The sequence below is a fragment of the Drosophila melanogaster genome, chromosome 3L (assembly GCF_000001215.4).
Source record: "Drosophila melanogaster chromosome 3L".
Taxonomy (NCBI): Eukaryota; Metazoa; Arthropoda; class Insecta; order Diptera; family Drosophilidae; genus Drosophila; species Drosophila melanogaster.
The window spans coordinates 4,114,230-4,134,755 of NT_037436.4; the positions used below are offsets into that span (position 1 = coordinate 4,114,230).

At 43.4% G+C, this 20,526-nt stretch overlaps 2 protein-coding genes across 14 annotated transcripts; both read right to left on the bottom strand.

Annotated features, from left to right (window-relative positions):
* Positions 1–59: 59 nt before the first annotated feature.
* Chd64 lies at positions 60–8,159 on the bottom strand. Of its 2 annotated transcripts, none has more exons than NM_139603.3 (3): positions 7,927–8,159; positions 1,076–1,417; positions 60–913 (listed from the first exon to the last, which is right to left on the bottom strand). In NM_139603.3, the coding sequence occupies exons 1-3, from the start codon at positions 7,978–7,980 to the stop codon at positions 743–745; spliced, it is 567 nt and encodes a 188-aa protein (NP_647860.1). In that variant the 5' UTR covers positions 7,981–8,159; the 3' UTR covers positions 60–742. The 2 variants fall into 2 exon arrangements, with proteins under 2 accessions (NP_647860.1, NP_001261398.1); NM_001274469.1 differs by lacking the exon at positions 7,927–8,159 and adding an exon at positions 1,494–1,523.
* A 518-nt stretch (positions 8,160–8,677) lies between these two features.
* ens (ensconsin) lies at positions 8,678–20,321 on the bottom strand. 12 transcript variants are annotated; one of them, NM_001104028.2, is made up of 16 exons: positions 20,225–20,321; positions 19,540–19,593; positions 19,320–19,427; positions 17,727–17,983; positions 17,521–17,660; positions 16,892–17,007; positions 16,160–16,414; positions 15,422–15,562; positions 14,079–14,744; positions 12,760–12,933; positions 12,533–12,702; positions 11,652–12,473; positions 11,349–11,579; positions 10,907–11,271; positions 10,690–10,850; positions 9,324–10,623 (listed from the first exon to the last, which is right to left on the bottom strand). In NM_001104028.2, exons 1-16 carry the CDS (start codon positions 20,271–20,273, stop codon positions 10,607–10,609), a joined length of 3,726 nt encoding a protein of 1,241 aa, NP_001097498.1. In that variant the 5' UTR covers positions 20,274–20,321; the 3' UTR covers positions 9,324–10,606. The 12 variants fall into 12 exon arrangements, with proteins under 12 accessions (NP_001286933.1, NP_728939.2, NP_001097498.1 ...); NM_001274472.1 differs by lacking the exon at positions 19,320–19,427 and having other exon boundaries at positions 14,385–14,744; positions 17,727–17,974; NM_001274471.1 differs by lacking the exons at positions 16,160–16,414; positions 19,320–19,427 and having other exon boundaries at positions 14,385–14,744; positions 17,727–17,974.
* Positions 20,322–20,526: the final 205 nt, after the last annotated feature.

A 20,526-nucleotide genomic window follows, 5' to 3' on the forward strand; every position in this document is an offset into this window, starting at 1 on the left:
AAACCAGAAATAATAAAGATAAAACCCAACATTTTTCCGTCTCAAGATACAAGCAATATGTGTTAAAAGAATAATTATTTATTTTCAACAGGGGACATTATTTAAAATAGATCATTCAAAAGTGTGTAACACGTATGTATGTATATATTTGCTCTGCCTGTAAATACATTATTGTAAATGCTCTGCGTTTTTGATTGGTATTCAGGTGGTTAGTTCGAAACAACATTGTAATCGTTACTCTACGAGATAGAAGACACATTCATCAAACACAATTCATTTCGATTTCGATCCGTGGATCACTTATTATCCCACTCTGCATGGTGACTCCATCTCCAACTGTCTTCGATGGCACAAGGATGAAGCTGAGTGCGGTTTATATAGAACGAAAGTATGCAAAACGATCGTGTTGCGAATGCAAATGTTGAAAATAGAATAAATCATCCTAAGATCCGTATGTACGAGTACTTAATAATATTAAATTAAAGTAGTTTATGTTATTACATAACAGCATACGCCTGGTCAATTGGAATACAAATACAAATTGGTATCATAAATATATATCCATATCCATCTGATATCATATCATTCAGGGGCTCTACCCAAATCTAGCTCAAAACGTGAAAAGTGTGTGGAACCCAAAAGCGGCTGCGTCGTAAGATGTTGGCGTTTTGGTTTGGTCTTTCGTTGCGGAATGTCTGAGAGCGATGTGTGGGGCGGAGGATCCTGGCTGCAGGACACCGATCTACATGTGCCGGGTGTTGCCGAAGTTGATGCCCGACTGGGTGGCGCCCTTGTTCGATCCGTACTGCAGGGAGATGACGTTGGCGCCGGCGCGCAGCTGCTCGTCGCTGAAGTTCCTCACATTCTTGTCGGCCTCCTTGGGGCCAATCGATGGCTTGTTGAAGTTGGAGGCCTATGCAAAAGCAAAACATATTAATACCCAGTCTCATATATCTTATAAAACTTATCAATGCATGGGATAAGAGTCAATGCAATGCATGGTTTTCTATGCGCAAAACTCAATACTTTGATCCTTAGACCGTATTATCAACTTAAGCTGGAGTAATCAGCTCACCTTGCGACCCAGCGACTGCAGGCAGATAACCACCGAGTTCAGATTCTGGCGCTCCCACAGGTCGACGCTCTGGAAGGTCTCCTGGGTGGGGACACCGAAGTTCTTGGCGCACGCGAGGAAGGCCGAGATGTTCTCCATGCACTTGAAGGCCATTTTGCTCTCGTTGATCTTCTTGATGGAGCCGGGCTGCAGGGCGTTGGCCAGCTTGCACAGGATGACGCCATCCTTGAGCACCTCGAAGAAGTTGTCGGTGTCGCCGGATGTGTTGATGGGCTCCTCGGTGACGGCCTTGATCCACTCGAGGCTCTCCTGGGCCAGCTCCTCGCTGTACTTGGAGTTAATCTGCAAAGTAGCCAGACAGTTGATGTTTAATAAAATTGTAGTAATTGGTAAGAGAGTAAGGTATCCTTTTATGTACCTTGGACTGGTACATTTTTGGCTAATCCCACACTGGCTGCTGCACTTGGTAGACTGAATACCCAATCGGGGGTTAAATCAAGTACAGACCATTATTTTATTTGTGGGCCATTTCCCCTCGCTTATCATATGAAATATCACCGATAGCAGACTTATCATTAATTGGTTATAAAAGTGCTGCTCTCTCTCTCTCTTTGCCTTTCCCTTGTCTCGCACTCGTGACAATTTGGCGGTTATATTTCAAGTTGCGATAAGGATAAGATTGCAACTCTCATTTCTCCCACCGGCACTCCCCATTTTTCCCAAATATCCCCATATTACTCGATTTGCTCAACTTATAAAAGTCAGTCACGTTCGTTCACATGTTCTCATGTAGAATAGTAAGTATCCATATTTGCCAATGCCGATAGCTTCGATTGGCTGCCCGCTTTGAGCCCGCTTTAAATCTGATCGTCTTGACCATATATGGTCGTAAGTTTACCGGCCGCTTGGGCGTCCTTCGCACCGATTTTGGCCACAGACAAAAAGCCACTTGTTGAGCAGCTGGCCCCCACTTCTATTGCCATTTCCACTCCATTGGCAAAGCCACAAAAAGCCGGAGTCCCAAAACAAAAACCGCAAAGTCGTTGCGTGTTGGGTTACCATTTGCCAGCTTGCCAATAAAAATCTAAATCAAAATGTTTAGCAAACTACGGGTTATATCGCAGCGACTCACTTAACACGTATTTATTGGTTTTATTTGATTGAATTGAATCGCTGTCACAAACTGATTTTAGATTAAGAACAAGTACTAAAAACTAAGTTAGTGGAGCTATAAAAACTGTTCGCAATATATTATGAGCTGAATATTATACAATACTACTCAGTACTATATGAATGAATTTTTGATCAAATATATGTTTCAAATATATTGATAAGATTGTTTTTTTTTGTCTATAGATAAAGTTTGATTGAACAGCGTTGCTATCTTCACAACTCATATCTAAAAGTTTTTTATTTGTGGTACCAATATTTTTTTAAGTTGTGTTTTTTTCCCTATTAATTTAGCCTTCATTGTATTACTATTTAGTATTTGTGTGATTTTTGCTCTGACTGGCAAGTCTATTAAAACGAATGATCTCAGAGCAACCGAATGAACGATTGTCGCCAATTGAGTTGTATTCCACTTCTTATCGCTGGACGTGGGGAAATGCAAGCCCACAAATTGTTGGGAAATGGGGGAGAAGTTGGCGATGCAGTAAAACAAAAGTGAAATACAGTCCGGACGCTTTTCCCCATGTTTTTGTGTGCTTAATGAAGGTGAATGCACTTTGCACACACAATATGTATTTATACCACTCCAACTAATTCCAGCAACCCAATCCCTTCCCGAGCCACAGAAGTCCGCGGCTATCGTAGATTAAAAATTTACGACTTTTTTGTTGTTCGAACCCAATAAAGGCCAGCGATCTTTGAGTGAGATAAGCACAGTATATGGTAATCGCCGGGAAATGGCTTTATCTAGCCAACGTGCTGGCCAAAACTGGAGATTATCAATAATTGCAATCGACCGTTGGCCAAATTGCTTTGTCCGACTTTTTCAGCTTAACGGTCAAGCACTTAACAGCAGAGGTCAATTCATTAGAGCCCGAAAAGAGCGATGAACGGAACGCCAACGGAACAGCACCATTCATCATCGAAAGCGTGAGACAATTAATAAAAGCAATTTCTGATTGACATTCCGTTGGAGAATCGGGAATCTGAAATCTGGTCGCGGCCAGAAGTTGATGATCATAACTTAGAGCCCCTGATGGTGGCAGATAAATTGACACCCTCGGGGCAGATGAATAAATTTTGATTAGGAATGGGATGCTGATGCTGATGTTTATGGGATTCTGCGGCCAGTTTATGCATACTATTCATACATAATAATCGTAAGCCAAAAGCCGTTAAGAGCCTAATGAATTCCGATCGTTTCTTACACGTTTTTTGGCTCTTCTGCGAAGATCCCAAGATCCGGCAAACAAATCCAGCAGAACAAATTTGACAGTTGGTGGTCCCCGGACAGACAAACAATGTTCGAAACTAAATGAAAAATGGTGGAGAATAGCCAAGTTATTCCTCCAATTCTTCCGAAGCCTCGTCTTCTATAAAATACATATTTTTAGCGCTGTTTTAATGAGTCAGCAGCCAGTCAGCCAGCCAGTGAGTTTCATTTGTGTTTTTGTTTGGTTTGTGCGCTATGAGGTCGACTCAAAACTCGGCGACGATCGAATGCCGGGCCAAAAGTACAGCCAGTAATGGAGTACACCCCATATATACATACATATATATATATATATATATATAAGTATTTCTCTAAAAACATATGTACAGCTGGTTAGAATATACTACTGCCTTATCGGGAGTCAAGAATTCCAGACGAAAGCCACCGCTCGATACGAACTCAAAACGTATAAAACACAATAAATAATTAGAAGCGGAACTACAAATTAGTCAACGTTTGCCGTTAGAAATTACGATGATTTCCTTATGTTTCCCCAGCCAAAATTATATTTCATTTTACATTTTTTTTTTTTTGGGTCTCTGGGTCACTTGATGAGTTAGCCACGATTAGGGGCCATTACAAAGCGGCGTGACAATGAAGGGCTCAGTAGACTCAAGAACCTAATTAATTTCCCAGCTCATGATGTACAACGTATTCTATTTTCAAGTGCGTTCTGGGTGGATGGCATTCCACACGCAATGCGCATTAGTGGCCAAGACATGCCAAGCCAAGCCTGGTTGGCTTTTAGTGAAATTAAAATTGCTCAAAAACTGGCTGAGCCAGCATAAAACTCCTGCTTTCCAAAATTGTAAAAAAAAAAAACTGGGGGTCAGCAGAAACCCAAGCTCCGAAAAAAGTCCAGTTTCTTGGGAGAGCGCCTGCCCACGCCAACTCAATTTAATTCACACCTACGCCACTTGAAAAGTGAAAATGTTTTGGTACAACATAACATTATTATTTATGTTCATCATGATTCAGACTTCACAATTGAGTGAGAGTTCCGAGAATTTACTTCACTACGAGTTTTATGATCAAAGATTTGTGCAAGTTTCCGAAACTTCGGGAAGTAGTTAATGATAGCCAGCTCATTTATTTAAAAAATTCAGAAAATAAAATATTTTAAAAACTTGATTTTTAGGAATCATATGCTTCCTTTAATGGATTACTAAGCCGTACCATTCAGTTTGTTTTAAGAAATAAGTTTTAGCTTCAGCAAGAAACTAAGTGTCTCTAATATTCTAAAAACGTTTTATACTTAATAAATAATGAATCCCTATTGCAAATTTGACGGAAGTTTCCGCCCAAAAGCCGGCGAGGAGCCCCAGACTGATGATCATTGCATAATAATCCATTGTAGGATCACAGAAAAAGAGACAGGGGCACGTTTTGCTTGGCTGATGGCTTTTTGAAGCCGATGGTGGTGATGTCATGGCATCGTTATGGCTTGAATTTGAACTTTGGCAATATTTGAGCGCAGATACATAGATGTAGATGGTGATGGTGATGATTAGTTAAATGTGTGTTTTTTTTTATTTTGCTGCGAAAGGGATCGCTGGGAGTTGACGCATCCATCGCCAGGCAAACAATTACGTAATCGCGTCTTCAAAAATCAATCCACGAAATGGCCAGATCTGGTGATTATTCACTATGCCACCGCCGATTTCGCTTTCTTTTGCGATTCGAATGCGTCATGATCCATGACAATTGCTGACCGATATCTTTTGGGTGGATAAATAAATGGGAAAATGACAAAAATTCCACAACGATAACATAAACAAAATCCGCAAAAATGTAACGAGGTCAATTGCGTACATACATATATGATTTTTGAGTCTGGTTTACGAGCGACCAACTTCGACTTCAGTTGACTGAGTTGTTGTATGGGCCCCCATCGAGTGCCTTTTTCGGAGGGATTTGGACAGGGGGCAGAATTTCATTCCATTTTCATTTGTCGAGGTGTTTTCGGCACTGGCAGTAGTTTCACCGGAAATCCAAAACAGCATTTGATTTACGATAAAGCCGCTGTCGACCACCTCCCGCGACTGTTTATGGCTTATCTAAAACTAGCGGCCAACAAGTGTTAAATTTTTGGGGGAGAGGTTCGGGAATGAATACCTAGCTATACCCATCTAGGAGCACGGAGTTCATGTGGGCCAAGTGTTCCACTTACGTGTCGCCCGCACTGATAGAGATACCCGTACCTATACTGATATATAGATACAGATACAGGGAGGTGCGTGCTGCGGATGTACAAGTGTGTACACAGTGTCTTTCACATATGCACTGCTAATTGAGTGTGGATTCTTGACTCCGAAAAAGGCCAAGTGATTAGTACGTGGCCCATGTGCCGCCAATGCGGTGAGATACAGCTGCGAGCGTGGAGGGAGTTGGAAAAGAAAACAACTACAGTGCGGCTTCTTAGGGGTGAATTTCCAGAAAGGAAATAGTATCATGCTGAATCTAAGATTGCTAAACTAATATATTCAATCGTTTATGTAGTTACAAATTAGTAAACATACTTTGAGTAACTTGAGACCTTTCTGCCTCATTCCTAGAACTTTCCCGACAGCTGGTGCTACGATCCCAGGAAAGGGTTGAAAATAAAGGGGCTACGAATTCCCTGGCCGAAACTTGAGATCCATGCCAATTTGTCGGTGACTGGTCGTAAAAGTCGGAAAAAGCACACACGCAAGCACGGAGTGTAGAGAACCCATGAGACAAACAAAAATATTGCTTTCATACCTTTTTGCCTCACTTTTGTTTTGCTGTTTGCTTACGCCACATACTCAGTTTTAAGTGCTCATGTGGTGGAAAAGGTGCTGCTATCGCCTCTACCTCCTGTCACCCCCAAAAACTCAAAACCCGAACCCGAATCCCCCTCAGAAGATATGAGTGACTCCCAGCGAGCGGCAAAAGTGCTCAAACTAACAACGCCTTCGAGTTGAATGGATCGCGAAGGGATCGAGGAGCACCAGTGGAGGGACAGCTGAAGGAATGACATCATCGCCTTCGGCTCCTGGGGAGCCATTCGATCGCGGCTTGGAGTCGCGCCAGCAGCTGCGCCTCCAGGCACTCGCCTCTATTTCTCTTATTTTTCTATACCCTATGCCAAGGTTCTTCCTATTCCAAGTACCAAAATGTTTTAGCTTAACATGATATGGCATAAATAAACACTACAGAGTTCTCATAATATTTTTCATAACCATAGTGCCTGATATATCACCATAAACCACGTTAAAACATACTTCATACTGTGTTTTAAAACATACTGTGTTTTAAAAATGCGCTAGTACAGATAATACCGATAAACAAGGCCTTTTGCCAAATGGCTGACTCAAGAGAATGAAATCCGGGTGGAAATACTTTTAGATAAGCAAAGCTAAAGCAAAACAAAATATTTCAGTTTGTCAACAACTTGGTAAAGTGCTCCTCAAGGGTATACAAAACTTCGGATATGAAAAATCTCGATTATTTGTTTCGTTTTTTGTTTGGGCAATGCTGTAACTGTAGTTGTCTTGTTGTGGATTTCGTCGGACTGCACTTAATCCCCTGTGCCGGCGACATATACAATTTCACTTGGGGCTGCCCAGGGGCGGTTGGAATTGCGTAACCCCGACTTGACGAGGGCCAAATGGCCGAAGGGTACGGGTAACCCATCCCCAACCCCATCCCACCCACAAAAGCCCGATGCATTTGTATGAGTGCATTTGAGGCAAAGTGCTGCTAATGGACGGAACTAATGTCAATTTACATTGCGGAAGCTACCATGCTGCAATAGTTGGGTTGAGATCATCCAAAGGGTCTTCCTTCTACAGTGGATACTCCACAAGTAGCACCTATGTATTCAGACTTGCTTTTATTGCAGCACAATTAATTAGGATTATATTAGCTCATCTTTATAATGTATACTGTTCGAACTTGGGATATTATTCATATCGAAATTTCCAGAGCTTTACTAACTACTACTAATTGTTTGATTTATGGATAACCAACTGTTTTCTCGATCTTCGATTTGAATCACCCGCACTGACAATGCCTCAAAATCACCTAAATCATCTTCAAGCTTTCGAATTACGCATGCATTACACATGTGTGTACATGCATGTATATATTCCTATATACATATGTATGTACATAAATACTTGTTCGACTTATCAGCGAAATGAGGTCATTCCTTGTTAGACGCTGGCAATTTCAAGACCATTTTTGGCTAATTTTTGGCATTTGGCGCGCGAAGATAAAATCTTGACAACGCAGCGCCAAATAAAGTCAATGCAGCTCTAAACTCACGCACACACCCGTGCAAAAGTTGATTTTTTTTTGGGCAATTTGTTTATTGTGTTGTTTTGTTTGGCGCTCTTCGGTTTTTGGGTGGGGGGTGCGGTTGTTGTTGCTATTTGGTACTTACTTTGCGCTGGGCCTCGGCGGCAAAACCAGACTTCGCTGCACGGTTGGACGCCATAGTTATTTGATGAAGAAACGGGTTTGCAGGGAGCTAAAATGTAGGTTGGTCTTGGGCTGAACTGCACCACTGTCCACTGGAATGTGTTTGCCGCGGAATAAATCGGAGGGAGCGCAAGGGTTAAGGCCAAGTTGGTTGGGCTACGTCCGTTCGCAACGAAAACTTACTACGTTATGAAAGGCGGTCCGAGCTGCGAAACAGAGGAAAGCTCGCCAACAGTTTAGTGTTGTAAAGCACACTCAGTCTTGTACCTAGTAGGTTGGGTACAACATAAAAGCTCCAAGCTGCGCTTATCAGCGGCAGCTGATTTGTTATGATGGCATTGATGATGTCATACCGCTTTGTTAACGGCAGTTGTTTTTCAAATAATAAAACATGGAACTATCGAGCACTGGAAACAATTTTACACTATATAAGTATAAATTTAAAATTTCTGGTTCATTTGCCTTCTAAACCAGTAACTTTTGTTTTCAATAGGTTTTGAAAAGATAATGAATCTGAATCAGTATGATTTCCATGATCCACCTGTTGCTTTACTTTTAATAGAAGTCAACCACTATTAGTGCTACTTTTTGCGGTTGTGTACAAACTATCCGATAAGATTCGCCAGAGTAAAGTTCCATTGAAAACTTCCTATGTTCCCCCTTATCGAGAGGTTCTTGCAGCAGCATTCCATTCAGATGACCATGACATTTTTGGGGGACTTTCTGGAAACCAAGAAGTAGCGAATCGCATTTGGATGATTGCCTTGAGAATTAGTTACAGTTTATTCACATAAATATATATTTTGTTTAATCGTATAAATTATGCAATTGTGGATTTACGATAAGAAGCGAATTTCTTTAGTGTTTCAGTGTGGTTCTAAATAAATAGGGGAATTGCTTGTATAATTTGTTGTTCTATTTGTCGTGTTTGTTTTTTTTTTTTTATGTGTGGGTTGTGATATATTTAATATTAGAAATACATAATTCAGCTTGATCTTCAAAGGTTTGTTATGTTGGTAGCATACACATTTAACTTATGTGGGCTTGTCTTTTGTTTTGATTATATCGCCATTTGGTTTATAACATAGGAAAGCAGTAATTAACTAGAAGTTAGGGCTTATTAGTTGCATACACATATTGCCATTATAATATATTATTCTATTAACGGTTTTCGCATGCGAATAATATGCCTGCTATATCTGTTTTTATAACCGATCTGCATACATCGATCATGCATCCTACTAATTGTTAAGGCCCTTTCGCTCAGATACAAGTGGGTAGTGTGTGATTTTCGTATTATATATAAATCGATTCATTTTTTACAATCTGTTATGCATGCTTCGAGGGGGACGACTCTTTAAAAAATAATCATCATAATTTATTTTTGCACATGGATAAATACAAATTACAAATATAAATGTGTATATGTATATATAAAAAATCATTTACCAAAAAATATATACGTAGACGCAAAAGAGACGCAATAATATACAGAGAACATTCCTATAATAAAGGGTGACATAAGCATAATCAGATTTGGGACTCCTACTACAAATAGTACAACATGGTAGAACTACCAGTTCCACTAGACCTAGGCATGTGTATATCAAGCACTGACATCTGTGATTACAGTGGGTGTATATATCCGCGTGTAATTGTTTTATTGTTTACAGGCTACCTATGTATCTGCTCGACTAGCTGCGAACAGTATCAGCAAATAATTTCAATTGAATTTCCTTATTTCCTCCTCTTTCCTATGTTTTTTTTTTTTCGTTTGTTTCGTTTTGTTTAAATAAATAATACCTCACGATTCGTTGGCTCAACGTATTAAACTTAACTTACAGAACAACTGTGCAAAGTTGGGCAAAAAATAAAGAGGGGGTTCGAATATGCCCTCCTAGCAGTGAGGCGCTGTAAATGTGGATGGGTTAATGGTATGTGGATACCGCGTCTTCGTATTCTTTTATTGCTTGCTCGGGACCCGTCCACACACAATTCGATCTGGGTGCCCCGTAGAATCTCGCGTTGTTGTTTATACTAGGGGTTTGTTGTCTACTAATTTTATATAATTTTCAATTATATACGCTGCTTCGGCGTCGGCCCAGGCGATTATCCTGCTCTCTGGCTCAAGTTATACTCAATGTAAGCATGCACTTTCAACTTTTGAAGCGAGTTTGTAATTATATTAGATCGAAACGCAACGATTCGAATCGAAAATTGCATCAAATGTTCTTTTTTTTAGCTTAGTTGTAGTACTTCACAAACAGATTTCTTTGATATTAAATTGCTTCGCAAACGATCCCCGATCTCTGAGGAGGATGTCCCCACCATATCTCACGCTTTCTCTTTTAGGGTTTGTCTTAGTTCTTAACTAATTTTTATCTGCAGCTGCTCGGGATCGGTCTTATCGTTACTCCCGCTCTGATTCTGATTCAGATCTATCTATATAATGTGTACGTTTAAATATATAGGTTTTTTTAAGCTTTTACGTTTTCCTGTTTTTAGTAACCATAATTTGTCGCACTGTCCACTCGCATTCCTATATAGATCTCATCCTATAAATAAATACTCCGACTCCACACACATTTAGCTATATCAAGATTTAGGTTTAGAAAACAATCAGTTTGGTTTCCTCATCCAATTCACAGCAGCGATATATCTGTCGTTGGTAGAAACAGGATTATATTAAAGGACTATTATGAGCAATAAATGAAATCAATGGTACCTTTATTTTCGTGACTATCAGCAGTGACTAGCGTGGTGGTTGCCGCTGTGCTCGTCAGCAAGCTGTTGTTATTGTTCAGGTGTAGATCTTGTGACTCGATGCTCAGGTCAATCAGCTGGGTGGCGACCGGAGCGACTACGTCCTGCAGCAGATTGATGTCACTACAATTTGTTGAACGTTAATAATAATTGAGAGAATATCACTTCCCTCCACTCACTTCTTGTTGTTGACATTCTCGATGTGTCCATTGCCGTTGGCCACCGCCGGCACAGTATTGGTGCTCTCAAAGTCCACCAGCAACTTGCCGTTGCTCACCTGCTGCAGGTTCTTGGCATTCTCATCGATGATCATCGTGGAGAAGCTATTGATGAGCGAGTTCTCCTTGTCTAGCACCGATTGCTCGTACATCGCCTGACTGTTTGGCGCCTCCTGGACAGTTTCCGTTGCCGTTGGTGCTGGCGTGGAATCTGCTGCGCTGGGCGAGCCCTCAGCCGAGTTGTTGCTGCTCCCGGTGACGCTGCTGTTGCTGCTGCTATTATTCTCTGGAGCCGTTGCGGCAGGAGCTGCTTTGTCGTTAGCGTCCTATATACAAACATTTGAACAGGATTAATGAATTGAAGATTTACGCTTGGTTGTAAATTTCCAATGCTAGAACATACCTTGGAGGGTGTGGTGGCAGCGCCTCCCTTGCGGGTGCGCAGCATGATGGCCTCCACCCGCTTGCGGCGTTCCTCGCGCTCCTTCTCCTCCCGCTTAAGGCGCTCAGCCACCTCGACGCGCTGCTTCTCTGCCTCCTCCTTGGCCTTCTTCTCGGCCTCCTCACGTTCCACGCGCTGTTTCTCCTCCTCCTCGCGCCGGCGTTTCTCCTCCTCCTCACGCTGTTGGGCTTCCTGCGAAGCAAAGTGAGTAATAAATTGGAGTCCTTTGTTTTCTTTGTTTCCGGTTGGGCGTCGCCAACTTACCTCGATGGCCTTGCGCAGGCGCTCCTCCTCCCCGCGGCGCTGTTCCTCGGCCAGGCGAGTGGACTCCTCCTCGAACAGGCGTTGGCGCTCCGCCTCCTCCTCTTGGGCTTTGATCTCTGCCAGGCGTTCAGCCTCCAGTCGTTGGCGCTCTAATTCCGCCTGTCGTTCGGCCTCCTCGCGGGCCAGGCGTCGTCTCTCGGCCAAAGCGGCCTTGGCCTCCTCCTCGGTCGTGATCTTCTTGGCCATCATCGAAGCGGTCATCAGATCAGCACCCTCTGGTGGGGTCAGTTCCCGCACCTCTGAGTTCTCCTTGCTGCGCGATGGTTTCTTGGGCGCAGCCTGCTCCTGGGGCTTAGGAACCTCCTTCTCATTGCCCTCATCCGATTTTTCCTCTACATTAATTGAGGTAACCAAAGCTTCGGGCACAGATTCCACCGCTAAAATTTGCTCCTCCTCCTGACGCGCCCCTTCCTCCGTTTTCTCCGTGTTCAATGCTTCCTTCTCAGCCTTGCTCACTGATGGAACAACAACGGGAGCCTCGGTAGGAACTTCAGCCTCAGGAACTGGCTCATCTGCAGTAGTCTTCTCTACCTCCTTGGCCACACCGTTCTGCTCGGGAACTGGAGCGGATGTGGGTGCGACCGGGGCAGGAGCTGGTTTTGTGATGGTGGAGGTACTGCTGCTGGTGACAATCATCGACCTAGTCATTGCAGAGGTATCCTTGGTTTTCGGTTCCTTGGTAAGCCTACTGATGCGCTCGGAACTGGCTGTGCGACTTGGCAGCGCCTTTGAAGCTGATGCTGCCTTGGGTACCGGAGGTTCCTGTAGATTCAAATACGATTCAATAAACGTAATGGGCTTCAAAGGAATACGAATCTTACCCGCTTCGAAGGCGTCTTCTTTTCGGCGCTGCTCAGCCGCGATGAGCTGGAGGTCACGATCAGGGAGGTGGACATAAGGTTTGCAGTTCGTTTGGGTGTCGTTTGTGCGGATGGCGAGGCGGCTGTCGTCTTCACGGGCGGCTTCTGATCCCTCTTGAGTTTGTTAATCTCTACGAGGTTTAAGGGTTTCATGTCTGACGTTCTAAGTGTTCTTCAAGCGGACTTACCCTCGAGAGACATGCCCGTTCCGGCGATACTGGCGGGCCTCGGTTTCCGGGGTGCCGTTGCCGGTCGCCTGGGCACCAGCCCGGATGTGGACATGTTTGTCGATGTGGACATGGCGCTGCCGGGCCTTGAGTTATTGAAGTGTCCGCCGGGCGTGGCATTTCCCGATCGCGAGCCTAAAGATTACAGATTTCATTAGAACAGTTACGGAATGAGAGATTACAGGGGGCAAGGGGGTGTCATTATGGATGAGCTTATGTGGAGCACCAAATAAAGCGTACGTGAGTAGTGACCGTCACCAGAGTTTACCATTATTGCAGGGGGGAAACACAGGGAAACACAATACCAAATGTAGGACACAAGTTAACCAAAGATCCAACAGAGTTCAATTCGTACACATATAGCGAGCGAACACATAATGAGGATACAGAACATAAAACCAAGGACCAAATATCATATACCTAGGAGTACACAGACTCATCTGAGCCCATAAATACTTATGTTTATATGCGTATTCAATGTTATGATATGGCTAAAATGTAAAATAAATCAAAATGATAATAATGATAACAATTAAATAAATGTAAGTTTCGCTTCACCATCTAATAAAACCCGATCAAAGCAAGTGTAACTATGGATACATACGAACAAAACGACCGACAGACGGCGACAGGCAGCAAACAATATGGACCAGGGAAGCTCCGAAAAGGATCGATTATGATAATGTGATTATGATGATCTAGAATAATGTGAAATGTGAAGCCTATATGTATGCTTTTTGAAATTCTTTTTTAAGATCTTACAAACGTTTAACATGTGGTTTGGGATTAAATGATCAAATGAAAACACAATGTGTTTTACTGGATTTATCATATAAACGGACTTGCGGATGTAATGGACTAACATATCAAAGGTTGTTGAAACCGCATGAGATCACATGTGGATCACAAATTGCTGCTCAGATGAACTACAAACAACCTCGATCGGTCGTTCTTCGTATGTCCTCTATGAACCGAGGGAATTGGGAAACAAAAGCCTATGCGGGTGTACGAGTTCGATTTTTGGAGTGTGGTGAAAGTTCAAGTTAGTCGATTTCGGTGCGCGAGTTGTTGTTCTAGTGGTTTGTGGTGGGGGCTATCAGTAGGTACTCGAGTAAATGGATAGATGGCTACAACGCTATACGCAATCTGCGGAGGATTTAGATTTTAGATTTAGTGAGTAGTGTGGTGGTGGTGCTAGCGTGTTCTTTGGATTGGTGTTTTTTGATTGGTAGTTCGAGATGTTTGGTTGTAATTTAGGTTTTTGTTTAAATCGCACACACCTGCATTCACTAACAAACTAGCAGAGTTCATGAGCAACAATGAGTTGGGATCGAGATCGAGAAAACGGTGGGGGTTAGTAGAGATCGCATATTGCTGCTGCCGGCCACGACCAGTCGCGTTCGCGCGGAAGGATGCAGAGTTGAAGGATGAGGCTGAGGCAAATGATGACTGGAGGTATTTCTTAGTTGCCGCAGTTTGCAGGCCGAGTGTGGACTGGCGCAGGTGGTGCAGGTGGTTGGGTGGTGGTTGCTGTGGTGCTGTGCTGCCATAAACCGACCAACTGCTAATCTGTGTCATGCTCTTACTGGTGGAGTCCCGCTGCCCTCCGGCTCCGCTGGCCAGCGGACGGAAGCTGGTCGATATGCCGCCTCCCAGCGAGTACTTTCCGCGCTCCCGCTGGCCACCTCCTCCGGCCAGGTGTGTCATGCTGCGGGACATTATGCCGGCGGCACTGGAGCTACCGCTTCCGGCGCTTCCCGCCCGCCGTGCACGCGCGCTGGACCCCGCACCGCGTCGCCCCCCTCCTCCGCCCAGCGAGGCGGTCTCGTCCAGCATCTCCAGCTCCCGCTCGCGGCGTTCCCGCTCCAGAATCGCACGCATGTGCTCCCCATTGCGGCGTATCGGCTGCGCCAGCTGGTCCAAGCGGTTCATCGAGTAGGCCCGTCCTGCGGTTCAGTTGAAAGTTGAAATTGGTTTCGTGAATCTTTTTTTGAGCCTGGCTCTGGCTGTGGATCCTTAGGGAGCTAGCTAAGCTTAACCCACGGATGCGTTCGAAATAGTTTTCAAGGAATTTTCAAAATTGTCTTAAATATATCTATTGTATTCTGAAAATCATTAAGATACGAGAATACCTGATATAACTTTTATAAAATAAGATTTAATAAAACTTTACTATTTCGAACGCAACTGCAGTTACAGGAAGACTTCACAAAAAGATGTGGACAAACTGGTCTACAAAATGGTGTGTACAAGGTGTGTTTTGAAAAAGGTGTGTTCAGGTGGCTGGTGTGTTTTTTACAGTGTGTGTTTCAAGTGCGTGGAATAAAGTTCTGGTGTTTTCAGGTGCCTGGAAGAGAAAGTGTTCCATATTTTCTCACTATATCTCTGCCGAAACAGCATTGAACCCGGGAAACGACAGTAAAAAGTCAGGGGCTAAGGGCAACTCTTGGTCCGGAATGGGCTAAACCAAAAGGAAACACAACTAATCGGATGGAGGGATGTCGAATGAAGAGCTGTTGATGCGTAGATAGACGATGAAGCTGATCGCTGGATGAGCATGATTCAGATAGCTATGGGGGTGTGTCGGTTGGATGGACTGGAGGATCGATTGGGTGGGTCTTACCTGGGGTTCTGGCCGGCGTCGAGCTCAGGGAGCCTCGCGAACCATAATGCCCGTCTCGGGGGCTAGGTATTGTCGGCATAAGGTCCGTTTTCCTGCGGTAAACGCTTCGGAACACCATGGGTGATGAGTCAACGCTATCTTCTGCAATATTCGGGTTTTGGGTTGTTTTGGTTTTTGTTTTGTACATGATTTTGGATTTTGATATTCGATTTTTGGATGCAACTGCCGAAATGATTCACTTGCGATTTCGGTCTCAAAATTATATATGAAAAAACTTAATATCTAGGAACGATAGAAACCAAAAGCGAAATAGCTAAAACTTAAGTGTTTACACTGATACTCCTGATGGTTTCATAATAGATTATTAATTTTAGAATCGGTAATTAATACAGTCAGCCAGTGTAAACACTTTCGGTACAAAATAACCATGCTGTTGGGGATTTACGTTGAATTCTTTACAGACGGTCGATCCTGCTTTCGAGGGTTAGCTTCAACGAAGAGCGCTTGGGATCTGTACAATCTGGAGGGCGTAAAAACATCATGCAAAACTGAGAAGCTCAAGGCATGCCATTGGTTTGGGTTACGGGGGTAGAGACAACGAGAGTTACGAGCTTACGGCGGGGTTACGAATACAGGGTTAGGTTTGGCATTGGGGTTACGGCAAAACAAAAAACGGGGTCAGAACGAGAAGGGTTAAGAACGAGAAGGAGGAGCTGAGTAGAGTAGAAGAACCCTCACCCTTACGATACGAGTTATTGTTGTTAAAGTTGTTGTGGCCTGCAGTAGTGGTGCTTGTTGCTGTGGTTGTTGTGAGATTTGTAGGTCTGTGCGCGTTGGCTGTTTGTTTGGAAGTGGGCGGCGGATGGGGATTGGCCGGCCCATCGATATTTATCTCGCTGCCGGCAATGGAGAGCGAGAACCGCTTGGGCGGCTCGTCATTGGAATAGCCCCAATTGAACACCTCGTACATGGAGGAAGACTTGCGTCGGTGATCTGTGTGAAGTCGGTAGTTTTTTCGATTTGTTTCAAATATAGAAGTGAACGTTACAGAGGTGTGATTGCTGTTTGCTTTTGGGTGCAAATCATATTAGAAAACAAATACAAGAAAAAAAAATAAATAAAAAGAGAAGAAGGGAGCAGAAGTGATCGTGCCGTGTGAGAAGTCTGTGGGTGCTAGGGGTTTGTATCTATACAATAATAGTAATTCACATGTACACCAACTGGGCACAGTGGGAGATAACATGGTAGAGGGTTATAGAAATCTCCGGTTTGCGGGGCACATGTAAACAATAACTGGGACTTGTCAATTACAAGATTTACGAGTGTCTAAGGTAACGATAACGATAACTGCAAAGTAAAATTTAATCTCATTATGTGTGTCTGGTGTCTCAGCGAGTGTGGAGTGTTCAAGAGTGTGTGTATATCTGTTTCGGGGATGACTCAAGTGCTGCCGGGGGCAGCGCGACTCACCATCTTGTCGGTCCGTCGATGAGGAGGCACGCTTCTTAGCACCACTGTCGGCAAGTTCACGCTCTGAACTTCGACGTGTGAGCGAGGCGCCCGCTACGTTCGATATAGATGTGGACCTGCAAGGGGAAGTCATGTTTAGTACTCAAATTCAAATATCTAAGCGCAAAAATATAAACTTCGAATTGCCTCAAAATGGCCTTGCTACTTCATAACGATAAAACAATTAGCTATTTGCCATTAAGAATATCAAAGTTTACAATGAAAACCTGCTTAATCATTGTGAAATGGGTTTTTTCAACAATTGATTGGCTACTAGCTCACTATCTTTAGTTTCATGTTAGCCAATTATTTGCTTTCATTTCGCGACATTTACTAAGTCAATAATTATACTAATTGTGATTTATATATTTTGGCAAACAATTTCGTCATTAAAAGTTCAAGAACTGATAAAAATAATTAAGTAATGCCAGTCAGAGTGCAGCGCTAATTAGTCATGTGCAGCGCAAAGCACATATGAAATCGGCCAAAATATATACTAATCTAGATAGCCATGAATGGCTACATATTAGTGTGCGCGTTTTGTGTGAGTTTTTGGCTTTGTGCTCAGATAACTTTCATTCGGATCTCACCTCCGCTGACCCCAAAAGGCACTGGGCGATACCAGACCATAATCCGCGGGCACATCCAGCAGGCGGGGAGTCGAGGAGCCAAATGCGAAGCCGATGGAGTTTCTGTCCCGTTTTTTCACTTCTATCCGGGACTCGCGTTCCTGTGGATGATCAAAAACAAGAATTATAATAGAAGTTCATTGGAATCGAAGCGATAACGCACGCACCTGATTCTTTTTGAGGATGTACTCGCGGCGCTCCTTCTCGGCCTCGAAAATGGCCTTCTTGCGCTCCTCCACCTGGTGGCGCTTCTCTGTGTCCCGGGTACGGATCTCCTCGATGCGTCGACGGCGCTCCTCCTCCTTTTGTTCACGGTACCGCTGGGCGGCCTCCGCCTGGGCACGCAGTTCCTCGATTTTCCGGTGGCGCTCCTCATTTTGGCGATCGCGGGCATATTTTAGTTTCTCCTCACGGTCTTTGGACGCTAAAAGCGTAGCAAAATGAATAGAGATTCGAATTCGCACATACTTATAAGGGCATAAATTGAATTTGGATAAACAAGTTACGGTTCGCAAGCAAATAAAACTGGGAATATTTTCATCAGTTGCTACCTGTGGCCCAACAAAAATCGATAAATATCTGCTTAATATGTGTAGTATTATACCCCATTTTTCGACTTTTGCCGGCGAGTTATTTACATGAGAGCCGAGAGCTGACGTCATCGACAATGTACACTCGCATTTTGTGGGTCAATTGACAAACTAGCAGCAGCAACAATAACAAATATGGCACAAATACTCGGACAACAATACCGCCGCCCCCGCTTCAAATTTGCCTATGTGCAAAATGGGCGAACAACAAAAAAAACAAATGATAAAAGGAAAATAGAAAGCAAATTGCTAATGCAGGCGCACATTTTGTTCTATTGAAATGACATTGAGGCGGAAAAATGCAAAAAAAAAATTAACAATAATAACAATAATATTGGTAGCATGCGGTTTGGCTGCCAAAGTCTGCATAATCGAACTGGGAACTGGTTCTTATCGCCTTATCGGTTAAGATATTTTTGGAATTCCATGACGTAAGCAAGACGACAAAGGAACAACTGCAAGTCAATCTTTTTGCCAGTTACAGGTGCGAAAATATCTTGCAAATGGGAAATTATCAGCTGTCAAGGTCGCAGGCAAAATTGCTGGATTTTAACCCACTGTATGCCATATTTACTTGTGTTTTTGGAAAGCCAAAAACATTGCAATTGATTTTTCGCTTGATAAAATCCATTTCCTTTTTGCTCTCGTAATAACATGTAGTTCAATTTAACTTAACAAACTTTGAGAACATTGTTATTAAGATCAAATTCCCAATAACTTAATCATTCCTTGTTTTGCATTCTCACAATGATTTAGTCAAATATGACTATACATATTTTTAAAATTTGTATAATTAGAGTTGGACTTGCCATCTAAAATCAAGCTAGACCTTAAGTGTAGATAACATTTTGATCTTTTAGGTGTTAATTGAAGATGCTTTGAGTTTTTAATAACCCACTTTAGTGGGTAACATCTAGACAGTTTAGAAACTACAGTGATTTAAAGCGTGTCACTGGGTGAGAATAGATAAGAAGATTTTCTTATTAGAAAAACAGCTATGAAAGACTTGCAATAGACCAGTGACGGTTAAAATCGCGATAAGGCGGACTATGGGTCTTATTTGTTAGTGAGATCATGCGGCAAACATTCGGAGCATTCGTTTTGGAGGCGGAACAGAACGGGGCGTGGCTGTGGAAGACTTTGGAGCAGCCTGAATGGAATGCCAACTACCTTGAGAGTCGTCTTCACTGGCGGAGATTTGACCGCCCACCTGGGCGAACCAATGCAAGGTTGCGCCGGCGCTGCAGCCCGAGATCTTGGCAGGTGCGAATGCGTGGGCTGTGGTTCGAGTTATAGGTGATGTTAAAGCGATTACATATAGTGCGTATGTGTGATATACATTGGTGCCGATTTTATGTAACTCGCAAGATAATCCGCATAGAAGGCTTACCTTTTCGCTCGGCGCTGCCCTCGCGACTTTCGGGTCGCTTGGCTGTGTTTTCCACTGCAAAAGAAGTACGAGAAAAATGGACGATTGAGTTTCGCTGCGATTTTCCGGAGTTTTACACGGACTTTTGGCTTTCGTGTGTGGGGAAAATCAATTGCCGTTGCGTTTTGGCAAAAAGGAAAGGTGACAAGAAGGCGAAAGAGCGAGGAAGGAGGGGGACACAAAAACACACACACACACGCACGAACACAAGCGCACGGCAGCAGCTGCGATGACGAAGCGAGAGAGACAGTGAGAAGTACGAGAAAATAATGTATGTTTCCCTCTCTCTTGTTCCAACGACTTTTCCGACTGGAACTTATTTATAAACTCAAAACTCCGGTTCGGAATCGGGGAACTCGAAATACATATATCCCCCATTTCTAGGGGGCAGACACTTTTGGCTTCTCGGCTTTTCTCTTCTTTTCTTTTCTGTGCCTCTCGCCTCGCTGTTTTTTTTCTTCGTTTTTCTCTCTTCACTCCGTTTTTGCTTTTTGGCCGTGGTGTGAGTGCCGTTTTGCTGCGCAGTCGACCAGCACTTTTTGGCCACTGAAAACGCCCCGAAAACGCGTAGATCCTGGCCGATTTTCGACGCGGGGGCATTCGTCCTTCGATTTCGCACTCTCAGCGGGTTGTTTTCAATGCGTACCTTCTGGATTAGTCGAAATATTTCCGTGTTGGCCCCCAAGACTCGCCATATTTCACTTTACTTTAGCGCTGCAAACAGTGTGGCCAGCTCTGTAGTGCTGCGATAATCTACTTAATGCGACCGTACTGTTGTATAGTGGTGTGCTCTACGAAAATACTAGAAATGTTAACTAACGTATTGGTTTTTATGTATAAAAACTAACTCCGGTTTTATGTATAAAAACTAATGATCATTCGGTCCTATAAATACATTATCTAATGTTGTATGATAATTTCAGCTTCCGATACCAAGGGCGCAATAAT